General features: G+C 35.9%; 1 protein-coding gene across 1 annotated transcript in view; it reads right to left on the reverse strand.

Annotated features, from left to right (window-relative positions):
• The window catches only part of CPXM2 (carboxypeptidase X, M14 family member 2), a 282814-nt gene that overhangs the window by 146921 nt on the left and 115834 nt on the right, over positions 1-20059 (reverse strand). Inside the window, exon 3 of the mRNA XM_074295802.1 lies at positions 3930-4039. Coding sequence (XP_074151903.1) covers positions 3930-4039 — 110 coding nt within the window. The remainder of the gene's footprint in view (positions 1-3929; positions 4040-20059) is intronic.

Here is a 20059-nt window from a genome sequence, read left to right on the forward strand (position 1 = left end):
TTTCATTTATTTCTAATGAAAAGACTAGAGCTGAACAGAAAATATGATCTTCAAATACAGAATTCAAGGGAAGCATTAAACGGTAAAAAGAAAGAAAAAAAAACTTTTAAAAGTTAAAAAATGTATATTCCTGTATAGGAAGATGACATGTTTAATTCTTGAGATCTGTATCTCTGTTACAGGAATATTTAGAGGGTGACACTATAATTTGATGTTATTGTGATGATATAAAAAAAAAAAAGAGAGATTAGAGGAGGAAAGGTGATTCTACTGAAAGATGAGGAAAATGGTGTTAAAATTGGGTAAATTACATCTCATGGAGAGGCAAAAAAGATAATACAATTAAGGGGAAAAAGGGAAAGAGATGAGAATTGTGGAAATCTTACTATGATCAGATTTGGCTCAAAAATGAGAATATCAGACACATTTAGCTTCACAGAGAAGCTTGTCTCACTCTATAGATAAGTAGGAGGGGAAAGGGGAAAGGAAAGGAGGAGACTAATAGAAATGAGAACAGAAGTAGAAGGGGAAAGATGTAAGAAAGGGGAAGATACTGTGAAAGGGGAGGGCTGTTTGAGGAGGGGATGGTCAAAAGCAAAATACTGGGGAGGAGGGAAAGGGGAAAGGAACGAGAAAAATATAACTGGGAAAACAAATGGAAGGAAATACAGAATTAATAATTTTAACTGTGAATGTGAATGGAATGAAGTCTACCATAAAATACAAGCAGATAGCAGACTGTATTAAAAGCCAGAATTCTATATTTTGTTGCCTGAAAGAAACACATTTAAAGCAGAGTGTTATATTCAGAATAAAGGTAAAAGGCTAGAACAGAAACTATTATGTTTCAGCTGAAGTTAAAAAAAAAAAAAAAAAAAAAAAAAAGCAGGGATAGCAATCCTTATCTCAGATCAAGCAAAACCTCTAATTTACCAAAAAGAATATCATATTCTTTTAGTTAATCAGGTTTGCAACCCAGATGTCATACTCAGATGTTTAAACTCTCTTATCTCTCATATGCAAAAAGTTGTCAAGTGCCCTCAATTTTACTTTTGTAATATCTCTCATTAAGATCAATGATGGACAGAGGTAGCTGCACCCAGAGAAGAAACACTGGGAGGGGAATGAAAATTGTTAGCACTAATATCTGTCTGCCCAGGTTGCATGTACCTTCGGATTCTAATGTTTATTGTGCAACAAGAAAGTGATATTCGCACACATGTATTGTACCTAGACTATATTGTAACACATGTAAAATGTATGGTATTGCCTGTCGTCGGGGGGAGGGAATAGAGGGAGGGGGGGTAAATTGGAAAAATGAATACAAGGGATAATATTATAAAATATATATATATATATATAATAAAAAAAAAAAAAAAAAAAAAAAAGTTGCCATCATTTTGTTCCAGGCCCTTGTCACCTCATGCCTAGACTATTGTAATAGTCTGCTGATTCATCTCCCTGCCATAAGTTTCCACTCATTCTAATTCATTCTCCCATCACTGCCAAAAGCAAAATTCAGGATAAAACACATCATTTCATCTCATTCAATAAATTATAGTGACTCCCCATCACTTCTAGAACCAATTATAAAATCTGTTTGACATCAAAAATCCTACATAATCTGGCCCTTCCTACACTATATCTAATATATATATATATATATATATATATGTATGTATAATCTGTGATCCAGTGATTCCAGCCTCCTTAATGTCCCTAACCCAATACACATTGTCTACCAACTCCATCCCATTCACTAGCAGTCTTCAGACTTAGAATTCTCTTTTTTTATCTATGCCTCATGGCTTAAAATGACTGTCTTCAAGTGCCAGTTAAAATACCACCTTCTATATGACAAAATAGAAGCAAGGAGTAAGAGATACACAGTTAAAGTAGAGATTTGAACTTTGTAATAGCTAATGAGAATCTGGAAAGTTGAAGAAAGGTGAGGAAAGCAGATTGTCCAATATGTTTCATGATTTCTAGTACTTGTATCCCCAGAGATTATTTAAAGCAGACTTCCCTAGTGAAATTATTTTCCATTTGGCCAAAGAGTTTATGTTTCTTCTGAGGTATAGAATCCACATAATCTGGTGTATTCTATTGTCTGTATATCTTTCTTGATTTCTGTTTATTGCTTGATTCGATAAGAGTTTGCTCACTATCTGTTATTGTCTTATAAAACAAGCATTTGGTGGTAAAGAGCTAAGCTTTCTAAGAGTAACTCTACCCTTTAGAAATATCAGAGAAACTGGAGGAAAAAATGAATTCTATCCTGAATCCCTAATAGGGTGGTATACTCATAGAACATAGATATCTGATATGTAATTAATGGATATGCTTCCATGGGTTAGGGATAGCAGAGTAGAGGAATGGGGTGTCCAGTCATGGTCTTCTTCCCCATATAGTTGAAAAGTATACTCTCCCTTGCAAACACAGAATGGCACAATTCAAATCTTAGCTATCTAAATATATTCCTAAATAATGGAACAAATGGTTCCTGTTTTACACATACAAGCTCTTGTTTAGAACATTTAATACAAGGAACTAGCCCTAAACTATTGTGATTCTCTTTCTCCATTCCACCTGTATATAACAAGTGTAATGTTCTCTTCTCTAAAATGTAATGTTCCCTGGAGCAGATTTCTTGGGGAGCTTCTGGGAGTAGCCTTCATTTCAGTTCAGTTCAATAATCCCAAATGCAGCCAGGAGTTAAAGTCCAGATCCTTTATTTTCTCCTTCAAAATATTGAATCTTTTCCTGGGGCCTGGTTAGCTTTAGTAGAGGCCTATTTTTCTCCTTAGTTCCTGAGAGCTCTTGTAGCTGCTAGTCCTTCGTCTCTTCCAGCTTCAGCCTCTTGTCCTCCCAGTGTCTCCAGCCAGCACAGAGAATCTTGACTAATCCCAGAAAGTAGGCTTGTGGGTTTCTGTGGGCTCTGGCCCTGAGAGCTTCTTGCTGATGTTTCTGCCTGACTTGTGAATCTCCTTGACTTGTGAATCTCTTCCTTATAGATGCTCTCTTAAAGCGGTAAACACTAATAAGTACTAAGTACACAAGCACTTAGCACCTTGTTTCAAGTTCTGGCCCATAACAACAAAGGAAGAATAAGAAGGAAGAGAAGGAAGGGAAAGAAGAAGAGAGGGAAAAAGGAGGAAGAAGGAAAAGAAAGGGAGGAAAAAAAGAAGAGAAGGATAATATACAACAAAAATGATGAGATCTAGGTAGTAAAACGTAGTTCAAAATAAACATGTGACAAATTCAAAAAAGGAAGATTTATGTAGGAGAATAAGTTACAGACAAAAATAGCAGACAAACATAGGAACCAGGAGAAGCAAATATGAAATAAAATTAGAGGCATATAGTTAGAAAGGAAAGGAGTTTGGACTAATCCATTAAAGGAATATTCTTTGAGTCCTAAGCATAACACTGATGGCAGATTAGATTCATAGAGGAATTTAACAGATTAAAGAGAATTTGCCAGAATAAGGAATAAAGAGTACCTTCTAGTGGCTTAATCCATTTAGTAAAGATGTTCATCTAAACCAGATCTTTTATAGGGGGAATTTAGCCTGGGGGTTTTCCAAGTATAAAGGTGGGAAATAAAGAAGGGCAGAGAACTGGGGGAATCTGCCTGGCAGACTAGATCCCAGACCTGTCTAAAGATTTCTCTAAGGTTGTTATGAATATATTTAAAGATGCTAACTAGATTGGACACAGGATGGATGAATTAACAATAGACTCTGACTTCACATTATTCTAGAACAGGATGTGGGCTTCTTCCTGACTATCCCAAAGATAGTCTATTCACATTAAATAATACACTTGCTCTCTTCAGAAATAAAAGATCACAGCATAATCATGACCATCATCATCAACAACAACAACAAGCATTCTGACTGCTCAGGGAAACTATGGCTGTTTGTTACCTGAATGTTGAGTCTGCCTCTGTGAGCCCCCAGACCATATCGCTTAACTGTTGAGGCATGCAGCTGGAAATCAGTGATTTTTAATGTTTCCAAACCCAGGGGAGGACAACCTGGAAAGTAAAGGTCTAGTTAAAAATGAAGATAAACAATATTTTTGTAAATATTCTTCCATTCCACTTAAATTATAGAGAAATGCAAATTAAAACTATGAGACATTATTTTACACCTATCAGACTGACTAAAATGATTGAAAGGGAAATGACAAATGTTGGAAGGGATGTGGAAAAATTGGAACACTAATTCACTGTTGGTAGAACTGTGAACCGATTCAAATTATGCTACCAAAGTTATTAAACTTTTTAAACCCTTTAACCTAGCAATAACACTACTAAGATTATTTCCAAAGATGATTAGGGAAAAGGAAAATAATGTAAATGTTTTAAAATATTTATAGCAGTTCTTTTTGTGGTGGCAAAAAACAAGTTGTGGTATATGATTATGATGGAATATTACTGTTGATGTAAACCCTAAACTAACTTATTCACAGGAATTGCTAAAAGGAGCTCATTCTGCTCCTTTGTCAACTATGATCAGGTCAGTTTTCCAGACTGCCTTGTTTGCATAGCATGATGTGAAGTGAAACATTTAATCAGTCTCTATTGTCTCAATAATGTGAGGCTGAAACTCTTAATTACATCATCCTCTCTAAGACTATTGGTTAGCATATCTTTAAACAATTCTGAAACCTGGTCAGCCAGGTGGATTCCAATTGAATCCTCCTTGATTCCTCTCTGACCTTTCCCCAAGTTCTTCACTGGTTCTTCCCCTTACTCCCTAGGTCCTGTCTTTATTTCCCCCTCTCCTCAGAGATCTTAAAAATTAGGTTCCCGCAAAAGCAAATTGCTCAAATCACTTATGACTCTGTCTTGTTTAATTCTGGTTGATTTGAACCTATGTGCTATTCAAGTAATGAATAACAAAACCTCTGTTACTTGTGATAGATGTCTCTAACATAATTTCTTTATGCTAGAAACCGAATCTTGGTTATACTATTTTTATTATATTCTTTTACAATTATGCTCTCCCAAATGCACATCACTATAATATAAACAAAGATTAGTTTGATCTTAGAAAAACAAAAATAGACTTGCAGAAAACAATGAAGAGTGAAATAAGTGTTGTGTCACAGTTCTCTTAAATTGTCCTGACTTAGTTTCCCTGAATTGTTCTGCCTCAGTTTCTAAGTCTTCTGTTCAATCCTGCAAATTACCCCTCCCTCCTAATCATGATGATCCAGATAAGGAGAAATATCTTCTATCTTAGATATCATGACCCTAGCCCTTCCCTATTTACCAGAATGCCTCTCTCCATTCCAGAATGTCTGGTGCCTCTGACCGCCCTGTCAGAACCAGATCCATAGTCCTGTTCCCACTCTCAGCACTGACTCTTTCCCTGCCTCTGTCTACCCCCTGTATCTGAGCCACCTGGATATATATGTCACTGAGAACTTATATTGTTGGCTTCATTTTTGGAGACTATAGTCTCATTCAGTCCTGGGACCAAAACATGGATCCATTTGGTCCCAATAAATTTCTCCCTTTCAAATAAATTATTAAAAACTCTCTAATCTCTATCCTGCCTCAGTTTCTCTGACATTACATTTGTAGAACCAAAAGATTATTGTATATAACACCGATATTATTTTAAGAAAAACTTTAAGCATCTAAGTCATTTTGACAAGCCCCAATGTAAGTATAAATTTCCCATCAAGGAAGATGTTATATGCATCTGAGAAAGCACCAACAAACATATATAAGTATACAATAATTTTTACTTATTTGTGCATAATCATGTTTAATGATAATCATTTGTGGATGGGAAGGATATGACAGAAAAAAGGGGGAAAAGTTCATAATAACTTTATTATATATTTAAAAGGAATAACAACTTATATATAATAGATTTGCAGATTCATGTGCAACAATCTTTTTTTTTATTCTATTATGTTATAGACATGTATTTTATTTCATAAATTAAAAATAAAATAAATATTTTTCTTTTTATAGATTGGACAAATGTTTTATATTTTTCTCCATAGTACTTCAAGCTTTTCATTTCCCAGCTTTTCATGCTTCCTAGGGTGTCTTTTCCACAGGTATGCACAGTATTTCCTGACAAATGCTTATTCATTCAAGTGTCAATATAATGTCTATTTTCGTTTCTATTTTGGCATTTGTTTTTGTTCTTTTGTTTTAACATTCCCATTTGTTCTCCAAGCTACTGTCCTGAGGCCATGTTTCCAGTAAGATTGCTTTGAGATTGGCAGTCTGGGAGTGGCTGGCTGCCACTAGTTAGAAAATTCCAGATGACCACATGGTTGAGCTCTAAAACATTCATCAGAACTTGATGATTTTACTTTGTCTACTGAAATACCATGCTTTGTATCCTAATGAGTGCAGAAATATAAATAGAAAAAAATATTGATTTTAGTTCATAGCAACATCAGTTACTTTGAGAAAAACTACAGGGCATATTCAAATCTACTCTTCAATTCTGGTCTTATAATCCCAAGGTGAAGTTCACTCCTTGACACTTGACCTTAAAGGGGGAAAAAAAAAAAACAAAAAACAAAAAAAACAACTACATGTCTTATAGTAGAGTCTAACAACACCTTTTTAAAAATACAAAGTCCCAGGGGAAGCTAAGAGGTACCATGGATAGAATACTAACCCTGAAGTAAAGAGAAATTGAGTTCAAATATGATCTCAATAATTTGACACTTACTAGCTGTGTGATACTGAGAAAGTCAGTTAAGCCTCTCAAAAAAAAAAAATCTAACTCTCAGAAAAGGTTTAAACTATAAAGCATATGCTACAGTAGAGCAAATAACAGTATAAAACCAACCCAAGATTCTACAGAACTGAATACTAAGGCTCTTTAGCAATTCTGATGAATGTACATATCTTATTTAACATATAATAATTTGTGGTTGAAAAAAAATTATGTATCTATAACATGTCTGAAAATTCTTAGTCCATTTTTAAACTGATAAAACTTTAAAACTACACTAAGAATTCTAAGAAACATATATATATATATGTTTATATACATATATATCTAATATACTGATACAGATATTATATATATATATATATATTTATTTAAACATACATAAACACACACACACACACATACACATATATATATATATATGTATATATATATACACACACACACACACATAGTATCTTATTTATGTCTCCCAAATCTAATAAGATGGATAGTTCAAGTACCAATTCAAGGATAAAACATGCTCAAAGTTGATAAATGACTTTCTTTAAGGTCACAAAATTAGAAAATGGCAGAGTTGGAATTCAAAACTAGCTCTTCCCATATGAACCCCAATTTACTTTCTGCTATTTATACATATTTCTGTATCCTTAGTGAAAAGATGGCTTTGTACTTATTCCAAAGAGCTTAAGAGAATGGAAGTAAAGGCAGGATATTTTTCCAATTTCCATATCATCTTACCAAAGAGCCTCACTGACACAGTCCCAATATGCTATTTACCTCCTAGAATATTTAAAGCCACCTTATGTCAAAATGACATTGTTGGAAATCATGCCCTAACTTCTTATAATTTTTAACTGAGTAATATATGTTTTCCTAATATGTGCTAGATGCTGTCAATATAGGCAGAGAGATGCTTATTAGAAGTGCCTATAGTAGCAGGCACATACACATGGGAAGTGATGCTATCTGTTCTGCCATCTTGCCATGAAAAGAACAATAAAAAATAAAATAGCTGCCATATCTGTAGGTTTGGATAATTTAAAAAAGGTGAAATTCTATTATTCCAGAGAAGTCAAGAATAACTTTGGAGAATGTTCTGAGGATAATATTATGTCTAGGAGGGAGAGGCATAGTAGTATCCATTCATTCATTTAGCCAAAATTTATTCAGTGCCTAATTTATGAAGTTATCTGTTGGGTACTAGAAAAGAGACAGATAATTGATACAGTTTTTGTCCTCACCGAGTTTGAGGTTGAAAGAAGAGATAAACACATATATATTTGTAACAACATAATAACTAGAATAGAGAACAGAATATGATCAGAAGGAAGAGGGGAAGGAATAAACATTTATATAGCATCCACTGTGTTCCAGACACTGGGCCAAAGCAATTTTAAAATGCTATTTCACTTTATTATAAAAAAAAATACAAAGTACTTCTCAAGGAACAAGGGAATTGAATTTTCAATTGAAAGGAAATCCCAAATGTTTTCATGAAGGAGATATCCTGAAAGACCAGACTGATTCCCTAATTCCAATTCAGGATCAGTAGAATTTTAACAGAATTGGGGGAGGCATGGAGGATGAGGGGCTGGAGTAGAGAAGGAAAAAAAGATTTTTGAGGAATAAAAAATTGAATATTGAATGCACAATGAGAGGAAAATATAAAACATGTAAGAGATCTAGTAAGCTACTCAATTTGGCAGGAGCAGAAAGCATAGTTAGGGGGTGGAGGGTGGGAAGAGGCATTTATTAAACATTTACTATGTGTCAAGGATTGTGCTAAGTGTTTTACAAATATTATCTCATTTGATTTGGAATGGGGGGAAGAGAGAAGTGTTAGATGAGGCTGAAAAAATGGGATGTTGGCAGATGGCACAGGTATAGGATGGAAATGCCCAGGTTAAGAAATCTTGCTTCCATTTAGGAAATAAGAATATGGCACTGAAAGTTCATGATCAAGTCTACATATAAGGTAGTGGTCTATAAAATGGATGGATGACAGAAAGAGAAGAAATGAAGAGTTTACTGCCATAATCTAAGCAGGTGGCAATGCAATTCTCTGATAGCATGGTGGTAGTGGGGATAGAAAGGAGGAGATCAGTATGAAAGCTAATATAGAAAAGAAGTCAGCAATTTGGAATGATACCTCTCAAATCACTAAATCACAAAAACTTTAACCCAGAAATACCACTACTAGGTCTATTCCCCAAAAGATCAAAGAAATTAAAAAGAAAAGGATCAATGTATACATAAATATGTAGGGCATCATTTTTTATTATATCTTTTTATTGACACAATTGCAGGGTAATTTTTCAACATTGTCCCCTGCACTCACTTCTGTTCCACCTTTTTTTCTTCCCTCCTTCCATCCCCTCCCCTAGATGAGAGGCAGTCTCATACATATTAAACATGTTAAAGAATATCTTAGATACAATATATGTGTACATATTTATATAGTTCTCTTGTTGCACAAGAAAAATCGGATTCAGAAGGTAAAAGCAACCTGAGAAGAAAAACAAAAATGCAAGTAGTCCGCATTCATTTAGGGGGCATCATTTTTATAGTAAGCAAAGAACTGGAAGTTAGAGTAGTGCTCATCATTTGGGGAATGGCAAAACAATTTATGGCACGGGAATGTAATGGGATGCTATTTGTACTGTAAGAATTGACAAAATGAATGGTTTCAGAAAAATCCTGGTTAGACTTGTATGAAATAATGTGAAATGAAATTAAGAGAAACAGGAGAATAATCTACACAATAATAATAAGATTGTAAAAGCAGACCACTTTAAAAGACTTAAGAATTGTTATCAACACAATGAGTCATTGTGTTGGGATGGGCATGGATAATGAAGAGTGTGACCCTTTCTCCAGAGAGATAATATATACAAGACTCAGGTTGGTGAATGGAACTTACATTTTATGTACATGACCAATAAAGCAATTTGTTTTATTTTACAATGCATGCTTGTTATAATGTTTTTCTTTTGCATTTCTTTTCTTTCTCTCCTCCCAACAATTTGGTGGGGGGAAAAGGGAGAGTAGTGATGGTGGTGGTAGTTGTGGAAAGGCAAGAAATGAAGTGTTCGCTAAATGAAAAAAAAATTAAAATGTAATGAAAAAAAGAAAAAAATAAACTAGTCTGCAACAATAGAATTGTTGAGTCTTGGAAATTGGTCAGATATAGGAGCTGAGTTATACAGGAGACAAAAAGAATGCAATCATTCATGTTTATCCAAGATACTATCCTGGGCAAGATGGTCTGAAAGTCTCAGCCAAAGTAATACTTTTTATTCTCTACTATGACAAATGCTAGCTTTATGAAATTTTCCATCATCATTATTAATTGCCAAAATGCTATTTGTGAGAACTACTCCCCTAGAACAATTCATTAAAAAAAAAAAAGATGCATTTCTCTTGCATCTAGGTTAACTAAGAAAGTTAACCTTTAAAATTATATTAGCCTGAATCACATTACTTATATCACCAAAAGGACCATTTCCATTGTTTTAATCTGCAGACATTTGATCTTCAAGTAATGCTAGAGTTCTAAGTTCCTCGATTCCCTTCACAAATCAGCAGATGCTATGACATCTATCCTTCTTTGAACTAGCACCATGTAGTCAATTAAGTTTCTTCTTCTCACTGTGAGCAGTAATAGATCCCTCTGCCACTGTCATTACCAAATACTGTAAGAGTATGCCCTCAGCAATGCAATCACACATTAAAATTCCCAGCTGCACACTGAATGTCACTATAGTCTCAAGACATTACTTAAAATGTCATTTACCCAAAGGATAATCACTGGACCTCTGAATTCTTTCCATTGTATGTTAGCACTCTCTAATATTAAATTTTAGCACATTTGTGACCTAAAGCGAATAGAGATCTATTGACCCACAATAACCTTCCAGATTAACCTCACCCATCAGGCTAGGCTACAGTTCTCCTTAGAAAGAGACATTTAAGGCTGGTGATGCTTTAACACTCACCTCCTTGTGAACTTGACACATTTTGACCTGAGGTCTTTTTCCTAAACCTTATTCTAATGTGTCATTCTAGCTGTCAGAATTCCCCAGACATTCTCTGCTTCTGCTTTTTCCACAAACCAAGGCAATTGCAAGGTTCTGCTCTGCTTTAGGCTTCTAGAACACTCCTGTCAGTATTGTCAGCCCACACTAAACAAGGAGGACAATATCAAGGCTGAGAGCAGATGACCGCAGCCATGCTGTTGGTAATATGCATGCTGACTCACTCGTCCTTTTCTGTTGGATCTGGACTCCTGAATATTCATCATTCACACATGGAATCTATTGCTCAGTCCCTCCAGTCTGAGTCTCGGATACATTTTCGTGTTGCCTGATCTTCACTGTAGAATCTGACCAAGCAAATTGTTCTGGTACCTCGCTCCTCTGACTCTTTGTTCCTCCTTACCAGTTCTGACATCCCAGGAAGGCTCAAGTAAAATAAGGCAAGTAAAATGATTTGTAAACTTTAAAGTGCTATAAAAATGCCAGTTATTATTGTTGTTATTATGGTGATTGTATACTGCCTCCATCTGTGTTCATCTTCCTAAGCTTGGCAATCTGCTTTCCCATCTGGACTTTCATTACACACATGTCCATCTTCATATTAACTTGTCTTCATTTCCCCCCAATCTTCCTCATATACCAGATCCCTCAGAACTAACTAGAGTCTTAGGCCTGAGCCCCTCATTGCATTTTTTATTGCCTGCAATCCAGGATGACAATCCTTTGGAACGAAGTTCTATTTTGGTCAATTCTATATCTCCAGGACTTGCTTATTCCTTCTTTTGCCACGTCAAGATCTTTAATGGCAGAAACTAGGCATGGACCCACATTTAACACCACATACTAAGATTAGATCAAAATGGGTCCAAGATTTAGGCATAAAGAATGAAATCATAAATAAATTGAAGGAACATGGGATAGTTTATCACTCAGACTTGTGGAGGAGGAAGGAGTTTGTGTCCAAGGGAGAACTAGAGACCATTATTGATCACAAAATAGAACATTTTGATTACACCAAATTAAAAAGTTTCTGCACAAACAAAACTAATGCAAACAAGATTAGAAGGGAAGTAACAAATTGGGAAAACATTTTTACAGTTAAAGGTTCTGATAAAGGCCTCATCTCCAAAATATACAGAGAATTGACTTTAATTTATAAGAAATCAAGCCATTCTCCAATTGATAAATGGTCAAAGGATATGAACAGACAATTCTCAGATGATGAAATTGAAACTATTTCAACTCATATGAAAGAGTGTTCCAAATGACTATTGATCAGAGAAATGCAAATTAAGACAACTCTGAGATACCACTACACACCTGTCAGATTGGCTAAGATGACAGGAACAAATAATGATGAATGTTGGAGGGGCTGTGGGAAAACTGGGACACTGATGCATTGTTGGTGGAGTTGTGAAAGAATCCAACCATTCTGGAGAACAATCTGGAATTATGCCCAAAAAGTTATCAAAATGTGCATACCCTTTGACCCAGCCATACTACTACTGGGCTTATATCCCAAGGAAATACTAAAGAAGGGAAATGGAATTGTATGTGCCAAAATGTTTGTGGCAGCCCTTTTCATAGTGGCTAGAAGCTGGAAGATGAATGGATGTCCATCAATTGGAGAATGATTGGGTAAATTATGGTATATGAATGTTATGGAATATTATTGTTCTGTAAGAAATGACCAACAGGAGGAATACAGAGAGGCTTGGAGAGACTTACATCAACTGATGCTGAGTGAAACAAGCAGAACTAGGGGATCATTATACACTTCAACAATGATACTATATGAGGATGTATTCTGATGGAAGTGGAACTCCTCAAAATAGAGAAGAGCTAATCCAATTCCAATTGATCAATGATGGACAGAATCAGATACATCCAGAAAAGGTACACTGGGAAATGAGTATAAACTGTGAGCATTGTTTTTCTTTCTTTTTTTTTGGTTTTTTTTTTTGTTTTGTCTTATTTTGTTTTTCTTCCCAGATTATTTTTACCTTGTGAATACAATCCTTTCTTTGCAACAACAACAATTTGCTTCTGCACATATATATTGTACCTAGAATATATCATAAGATATTTAATATGTATTGGAATGCCTGCTAGCTAGGGGAGGGGGTGGAGGGAAGGAGGGGAAAAATTCGGAACAGAAGGGAGTACAAGGGATAATGTTGTTTAAAAAAATAATTTTACCTATGCATATGTACTGTCAAAGAAAATGTTCTAATTATAAAAATAAATAAATAAATAAATAAATAGATAGATAGATAAAATCTTTAAACTGCCCTGCTTGGTTTCATTTCCTGTTCCTGATGGCTCATTTTAAGTCCCCTTCACTGCCCCACCATCAAGTACCAGAAGAAATTGAACCAAGGATATGCCTCAATTTCAATAGATTTTTTTCTCCCTAATGAAAGAAAATCAACAAATCAGTCACTCAGTAAGCATTTAGAAAATGCTTACTCTGGACCACAATGTTAATTTTGGGTATAAAAAATCAAAGATAGAGGGAAAAAAGAGAAAAACAAAGGCCACGCTTTCAAGGAAACTTATACCATAAAAAGACATAGTGACTAGATATGTGATATCATTAATATAAGAAACTCCTGAGGATGGAAACCCTTAATTGTAAAGTGCTTAATACAGTGCCTGACACCTAATGCTATTTAAATGGTAGTTTTTATTATTTTAAACAATAGGGGTCTGTTAGGTTCTTACTAAGGGCTAAGGAGATAATGAGATATTAGGTTCTTACTAAGTGCTAAGTCGGTACTTAACAATTCTCTAGTTCTGGTCTTTACTAGGAGTTTAACCCCTTTGAACTCCTGGGGAGGAGCTTGCATGCTTAGGAGGAGCAAGTTCATTGGTTGAAGTAATTTTTTCCCAGAAGCCCTTGCAGTATCCCATGCCCATTCTCTGGGAGAATAAAAGAGGTCGATACTTGAGAGATAGAGAGTCTTGTCTGGACAAGACTTGAGGCGGCTCTCTGGAGGAAAAAGTCACTACTCTGGATCAGAGTTGGAGGCAACGGTCTGGAGACAAGGGCTCTCTACAGGAAGAAGAATCTGTCTGAGAGATTTGAGTTGACACAGCAGATCTCCTCCCAGAGAGCAATTGGCAGTCTCTGGAGACAACAGCACATTGCATATTGGCGCCCAACGTGGGGCAAGGACTTTTGCTTATCCTGACAAGGACTTATTCTGAGCCCTTCAGAGGAGCTAGACCGGACCATCACAATTTGGCGCCCGAACAGGGACCCTAGAACAGGAAGCCCTAGAGAACTTCTAAATTTAGTTCTCTATAGGGGTCCTCTTCTCTGTAACTTAATAATTTTAAAATACAGGTTCTTATTTGGATTAAAAAAGGATTTCAATATAATCAAATGTCTATGCAATTCTATTAATTTAATTATATGTAGTTGAAGGCATGATTCTGAAAAGAATTCTATAGGTTTTACCTGAATGCCAAAGCCACATATACACCTCCCCTCACCTCCTCCAGGCTTCCATATACAATGTTAAGAATCCTTAAGGATGACTGAAAGACTTGGTCAGAACACTTCAGATAAGGGTCATGTATCCAATATGTGTCAATGACTTTACCTGATCTAGATGTCTACCTAGCTTTGAGACTTTTTTCCCCTGAGGCAATTGGGGTTAAGTGACTTGTCCAGGGTCACACAGCTAGGAAGTGTTAAGTGTCTGAAATCAAATTTGAACTCAGGTCTTCCTGACTTTAGGGCTAGTCTCTATCCACTGCGCCACCTAGCTGCCCCTGATACTAACTCTTTTTGCATTACACCATGCTGCATTTCCTGACAAAAAGTTACTAAGATAAATATAATGTGTAAGATTTCTCCTAATAATTCATTCTAGCAAAAAGGAATCAGTGAATTATAAGGATGTCATCCAGTTAGCTAGCTCTTTTTAAAAATGCCCTGATTTGCTGGCTAAATTAAGCAAAGCTAACAAAAACACTTCCAAAATAAAATTCAGGACATTTATACATGAATTTCTTTATTTCAAAAAAAAAAAAAAGGAAAGAAATATCTGTATATAAAAATGCTCACTTTTGTAAAAAAAATTGCTCATGTGAATAGACATTTTTCTCCCTTCATATCCTCTAACCAAAAGGTGCTGGGAAAAAAAATAATAATATTGGTACATGTTGTATCTTCTGAAATCATCCAAGAACAAAAATACCTATTAGAAATACCTGTGCAACAAAACCTATATAAGCAAGTTATTAGAGCTCTGTTCCACATTTATGAGTTCCTTTCTACTGCAAATATCAAATAAATATCTGTTTTAGTCATTCTTATTAGGGATGATATATCATAAGCATGTAAGCCAAATCATAAGGCCCACCTGAACTAATTGTACACTGTCATTTGGTTGTGATTGTATCATTTGGTGAGTCTCCCCACAAAATATAATTCATCTATCTTGCTTACAAATTGTCTCAAAATCATGAATCTCTTGAAGAATCTCATTTATTTTCTTTATCAAATATTGCTGAAATAGTGGAAAAAGCTTGAGCCACAGAGTTGAATTTAGTGTAGAAAACATATAGCTATGACACTTATAAAAAGGGAAAACATAGAATGATGCAAAATAATGATATATTTCTTTTATGTACAAAGATGAAATAATAGACTCTCAGTCACAGCAAAGAACAGCTGACTTTTATGTAGAATTTTTAAGTTTGCAAAGCACTTTATATGTAGGCTCTCACCTGAGTTTCACAAAAATCATATAATGCAAGTATTAAGGTATTATTATTATTATTATTCCCATTTTACAGATAAAATGATTCACATTCAATGGTTCACAGGAACCCAGGTTACTCAAGACAAAAACAAACAAGATCAACTACCTAACCAAACAAAGGAACAGAATCTGGTCTTGGCAGAAAACTCCAACTTGGGGAATCAATCAAAGAAAACATCAACCAGAATAAAAATTATTACAGAACTAGATATCCCGCCAAAAGAACAAGTAAATCTCTGAATGCAGGCAGCAACTGAAAAGAAAATAAGGGCACGTAGGAAGTAGAGTTCTGGCTGGATCCAGAAACTCAAGTTATGGATTCTGGGGAGCCCAAGATTCTGGTCTGGATATTGTAGTCAGCTCAGTGAGGAAGCCTGGAGAACCCATGGCACAGGGGCCATTTTGGACTTGAATCCGGTGGGACTAAATAAATATAGGAACCGAGTCCAACTACATCCCTCTTCTATTCATAGAAAATGATACAGTGAAAAAAGGACTATTCCCCAAGGTGTTTGGGGAAATTTCTACATCTTTATTCTTCCTATATCTCTGAAGTAAATATTCCTTCACAAATGTTAACTTGACTGTCACATAATTAAATAAAACTAGAGTACTTGGACCTCTAAAATTGGAGGAACATAATTGTGGGGGCTCTAGCCAGAGGTAGAAATTTAGTGATGCTTTTTAACCACATCAGGTTATGAGAAAACCGTGGAGAGGATAAGAAATGTGGTACATCTGGCCCTCAGGAACTTGGGGAAACAGAGTCACTATTACAACTACATGATACGCATAGATATATATGTATGTTTGCAGGTGTGTGTATTTAAAGCAGGAGCTAAAAATGGAGATCTACAGCTTAATACTATCTTCTGCTTTATGTTTGGAAATGATGTGGTTTTAAGAATTTTTCTGGACTTCCGGCCAAGATGGCGGCGTGGAGGCAGACAGCTGCTTGAGCTCCTCGTTTTCTCTCAGAACTTACTTCATGACAAGCCTCTGACTTAATGCTTGACCCAGAAAGAAATCCACAAATTATCACCAAGAGAAGACATCCTTGAAAGTCGCCAGAAAAGGTCTGTGTTTGTTCGGGGGAGGGTCAATCAGACTGGGCGCAGACTGAGGGCAGACAGCCAGAGCAAGACAGGCAGCTCACACAGCTCAGACCGGAGGGGGAGGGGTGTGATCTCTGTCGTTTTTGTGAAAGGGCTTTTGCCCCAGTGTGGATGCTCCGTCTTGGCAGCATGCCAGGAGCGGTGGAGAGGGTGTAAACACTGGAGGTGGAGATTAAAACCCCAGAAAGCTGGCGTCTATCAGAGCCCGGCCACCCCCAACCCCCGCCTGGACTGGCTCGGTGCGTTCTCGGAGCCTCAGAGCGCAGACTCAGTGCAGTCATTGCTGTTCTGTTGGTGGCTCTCTGCTGCCCTACCCCCAGTCTGTGGAGGAAGCCCATTAATACCATCCAGCCCTATCCCCCGCAAAACAGACCAATTGTTTCTCTTGTCAGTTTGTTTTCTTTGATTCCTACTCTGACAAAATGAACGGGAAATTCAAAAGGGCTCTAACCATTGACGGCTTCTGTGTGGAGAGGGAGCGGACTTCAAATGCTGAGGAGACTAGGAACAGAATGTCCCCAGATGTATCCCCTGGGAGGGATATAAGCTGCTCCTCAATACAAAAGAACCTCATAGAGGAAATCAAAAAGGCTCTCACAAGAGAGCTGGAAGAGAAATGGGAAAAGGAAAGGGAAGCTTGGCAAGAGAGCCTGGAGAAGTCATCCCATGCATTCAAAGACAGAATGGATAAAGAAATCAAATCATTGAGAAACAAGATTAGTGAGCTGGAAAAGGTAAACAACTCCAAGGAAAACAGGATTAGAGAGCTGGAAAAAGAAATCAGCTCTCTAAAAAATACAATGGAAAAAAATTCCATAGAAGATAAAAACTCAATTGGACAATTACAAAGAGATATAAAAAAAGTGAGTGAAGAAAATACATCATTGAAAATTAGACTGGAACAAGTAGAAATGAATGACTCAAGGAGAAACCAAGAGGGAGTCAAGCAAAACCAGAGAAATGAGACAATTGAAAAGACTGTCAAGTACCTTACCAGAAAGACAACAGACCTGGAAAACAGATCCAGGAGAGACAATTTGAGAATAATCGGACTCCCTGAAAAATGGGAGGAAAAAAAGAGCTTGGACACCATTTTCGAGGAAATTATCAAAGAGAACTGCCCAGACGTTTTGGAAACAGAGGGTAAAATAGACATTGAGAAAATTCATCGATCACCTACTGAAAGGGACCCTAAAATCAAAACGCCAAGAAATATAGTGGCCAAGTTCAAGAACCATCAGACAAAGGAAAAGATATTGGAAGCTGCTAGAAAAAAACAATTCAGATATGGAGGATCCACAATAAGGATAACACAGGATCTAGCAGCGTCCACATTAAAAGAACGCAGGGCCTGGAACATGATATTCCGAAAGGCTAAGGAACTTGGTATGCAGCCAAGAGTGACTTACCCAGCAAGAATGAGCATCATTTTCCAGGGAAGAAGATGGACATTTAACGAAATAAATGAATTCCATCTATTTTTGATGAAAAAACCAGACCTACATAAAAGGTTTGATCTTCAAATACAGAACTCAAGAGACTTCTAAAAAAGGTAAAAAGAAATCTTGAGAACTATACTTCTGTCAAAAAAATATGTAAAGAACATATGTACAATTTGTCTTAGAAACTAGAGGTGGAAAGGAGATTATATCATAAAAAAGTATAAAGTGGTGGTACTACATCTCATGAAGAGGCAAAGGTAACCTATTATATCTGAGAGAAAGAAAGGAGGGAGATGAACATAGCGTGTATCAATAGACATATTCGATTTATGGTGAAACTTCTTCCACTTCATTGAAAAGTGAAAGGGAAGGAGTAAGCTAAGGGGAAGGGAATACAGTAATTTCGAGGAAAAGGGATAAAATAAGGGGAGGATCTTTAAGGTGGGGGAGGGATCCTAAAAAGGGAGGGCTGTGAAAAGCAAGTGGTGTTTACCAGTTTAATACTGGATAGGAGGGTAAAAGGGAAGGAAAGGGGAAAAGCATAAGCAGGGGTTAATAGGATGGCAAGCAATATAGAATTAGTCCTTCTAACCATAAATGTGAATGGGGCAAACTGCCTCATAAAGAGGAAGCAGTTAGCAGACTGGATTAAAAGTCAGAATCCTACTATATGTTGTTTACAGGAAACACACCTGAAACAGGATGAGACATTCAAACTAAAAGTAAAAGGGTGGAGCAGAATCTATTATGCTTCAGGCAAAACCAAAAAAGCAGGAGTAGCCATCCTCATCTCAGATCAAGCAAAAACAAAAATTGATCTAATTAAAAGAGATAAGGAAGGGCATTATATCCTGCTAAAGGGAAGCATCAATAGTGAAGCCGTATCAATATTAAACATGTATGCACCAAGTGGTGCAGCATCTAAATTCTTAAAAGAGAAATTAAGAGAGCTGCAAGAGGAAATAGATAGCAAAACTATAATAGCGGGAGATCTCAACCTTGCACTATCAGAATTAGATAAATCAAACCACAAAATAAATAAGAAAGAAGTCAAAGAGGTAAATAGAATACTAGAAAAGTTTGATATGATAGATCTTTGGCGAAAGCTAAATGGAGACAGAAAGGAATATACTTTCTTCTCAGCAGTTCATGGAACCTATACAAAAATTGATCATATACTAGGGCATAAAAACCTCAAAATCAAATGCAGTAAGGCAGAAATAGTAAATGCATCCTTTTCAGACCATAATGCAATCAAAATAACATTTAATAAAAAGCCAGGGGAAAATAGACCAAAAAATAATTGGAAACTAAATAATCTTATACTAAAGAATGATTGGGTAAAACAGCAAATCATAGACATAATTAATAACTTCACCCAAGAAAATGACAATAATGAGACATCATACCAAATTGTGTGGGATACAGCCAAAGCAGTAATTAGGGGAAGTTTTATATCTCTACAGGCCTACTTGCATAAAATAGAGAAAGAGAGGGCCAACGAATTGGGTTTACAACTAAAATTGCTAGAAAAGGAACAAATTAAAAACCCCCAGACAAACACAAAACTTGAAATTCAAAAAATAAAAGGTGAGATTAATAAAATTGAAAGTAAAAAAACTATTGAATTAATTAATAAAACTAAGAGTTGGTTTTATGAAAAAACCAACAAAATAGACAAACCCTTAGTAAACCTGATTAAAAAAAGGAAAGAGAAAAAGCAAATTGATAGTCTTGAAAATGAAAAGGGTGAACTCACCACTAATGAAGAGGAAATTAGAACAATAGTTAGGAGCTACTTTGCTCAACTTTATGCCGATAAATTCGATAACTTAAATGAAATGGAAGAATACCTTCAAAAATATAGCTTGCCCAGATTAACAGAGGAAGAAGTAAGTAGTCTAAATAGTCCCATCTCAGAAAAAGAAATAGACCAAGCTATTAACCAACTTCCTAAGAAAAAGTCCCCAG

The sequence above is a fragment of the Sminthopsis crassicaudata genome, chromosome 2 (genome assembly GCF_048593235.1).
Source record: "Sminthopsis crassicaudata isolate SCR6 chromosome 2, ASM4859323v1, whole genome shotgun sequence".
In the NCBI taxonomy this organism is placed as follows: domain Eukaryota; kingdom Metazoa; phylum Chordata; class Mammalia; order Dasyuromorphia; family Dasyuridae; genus Sminthopsis; species Sminthopsis crassicaudata.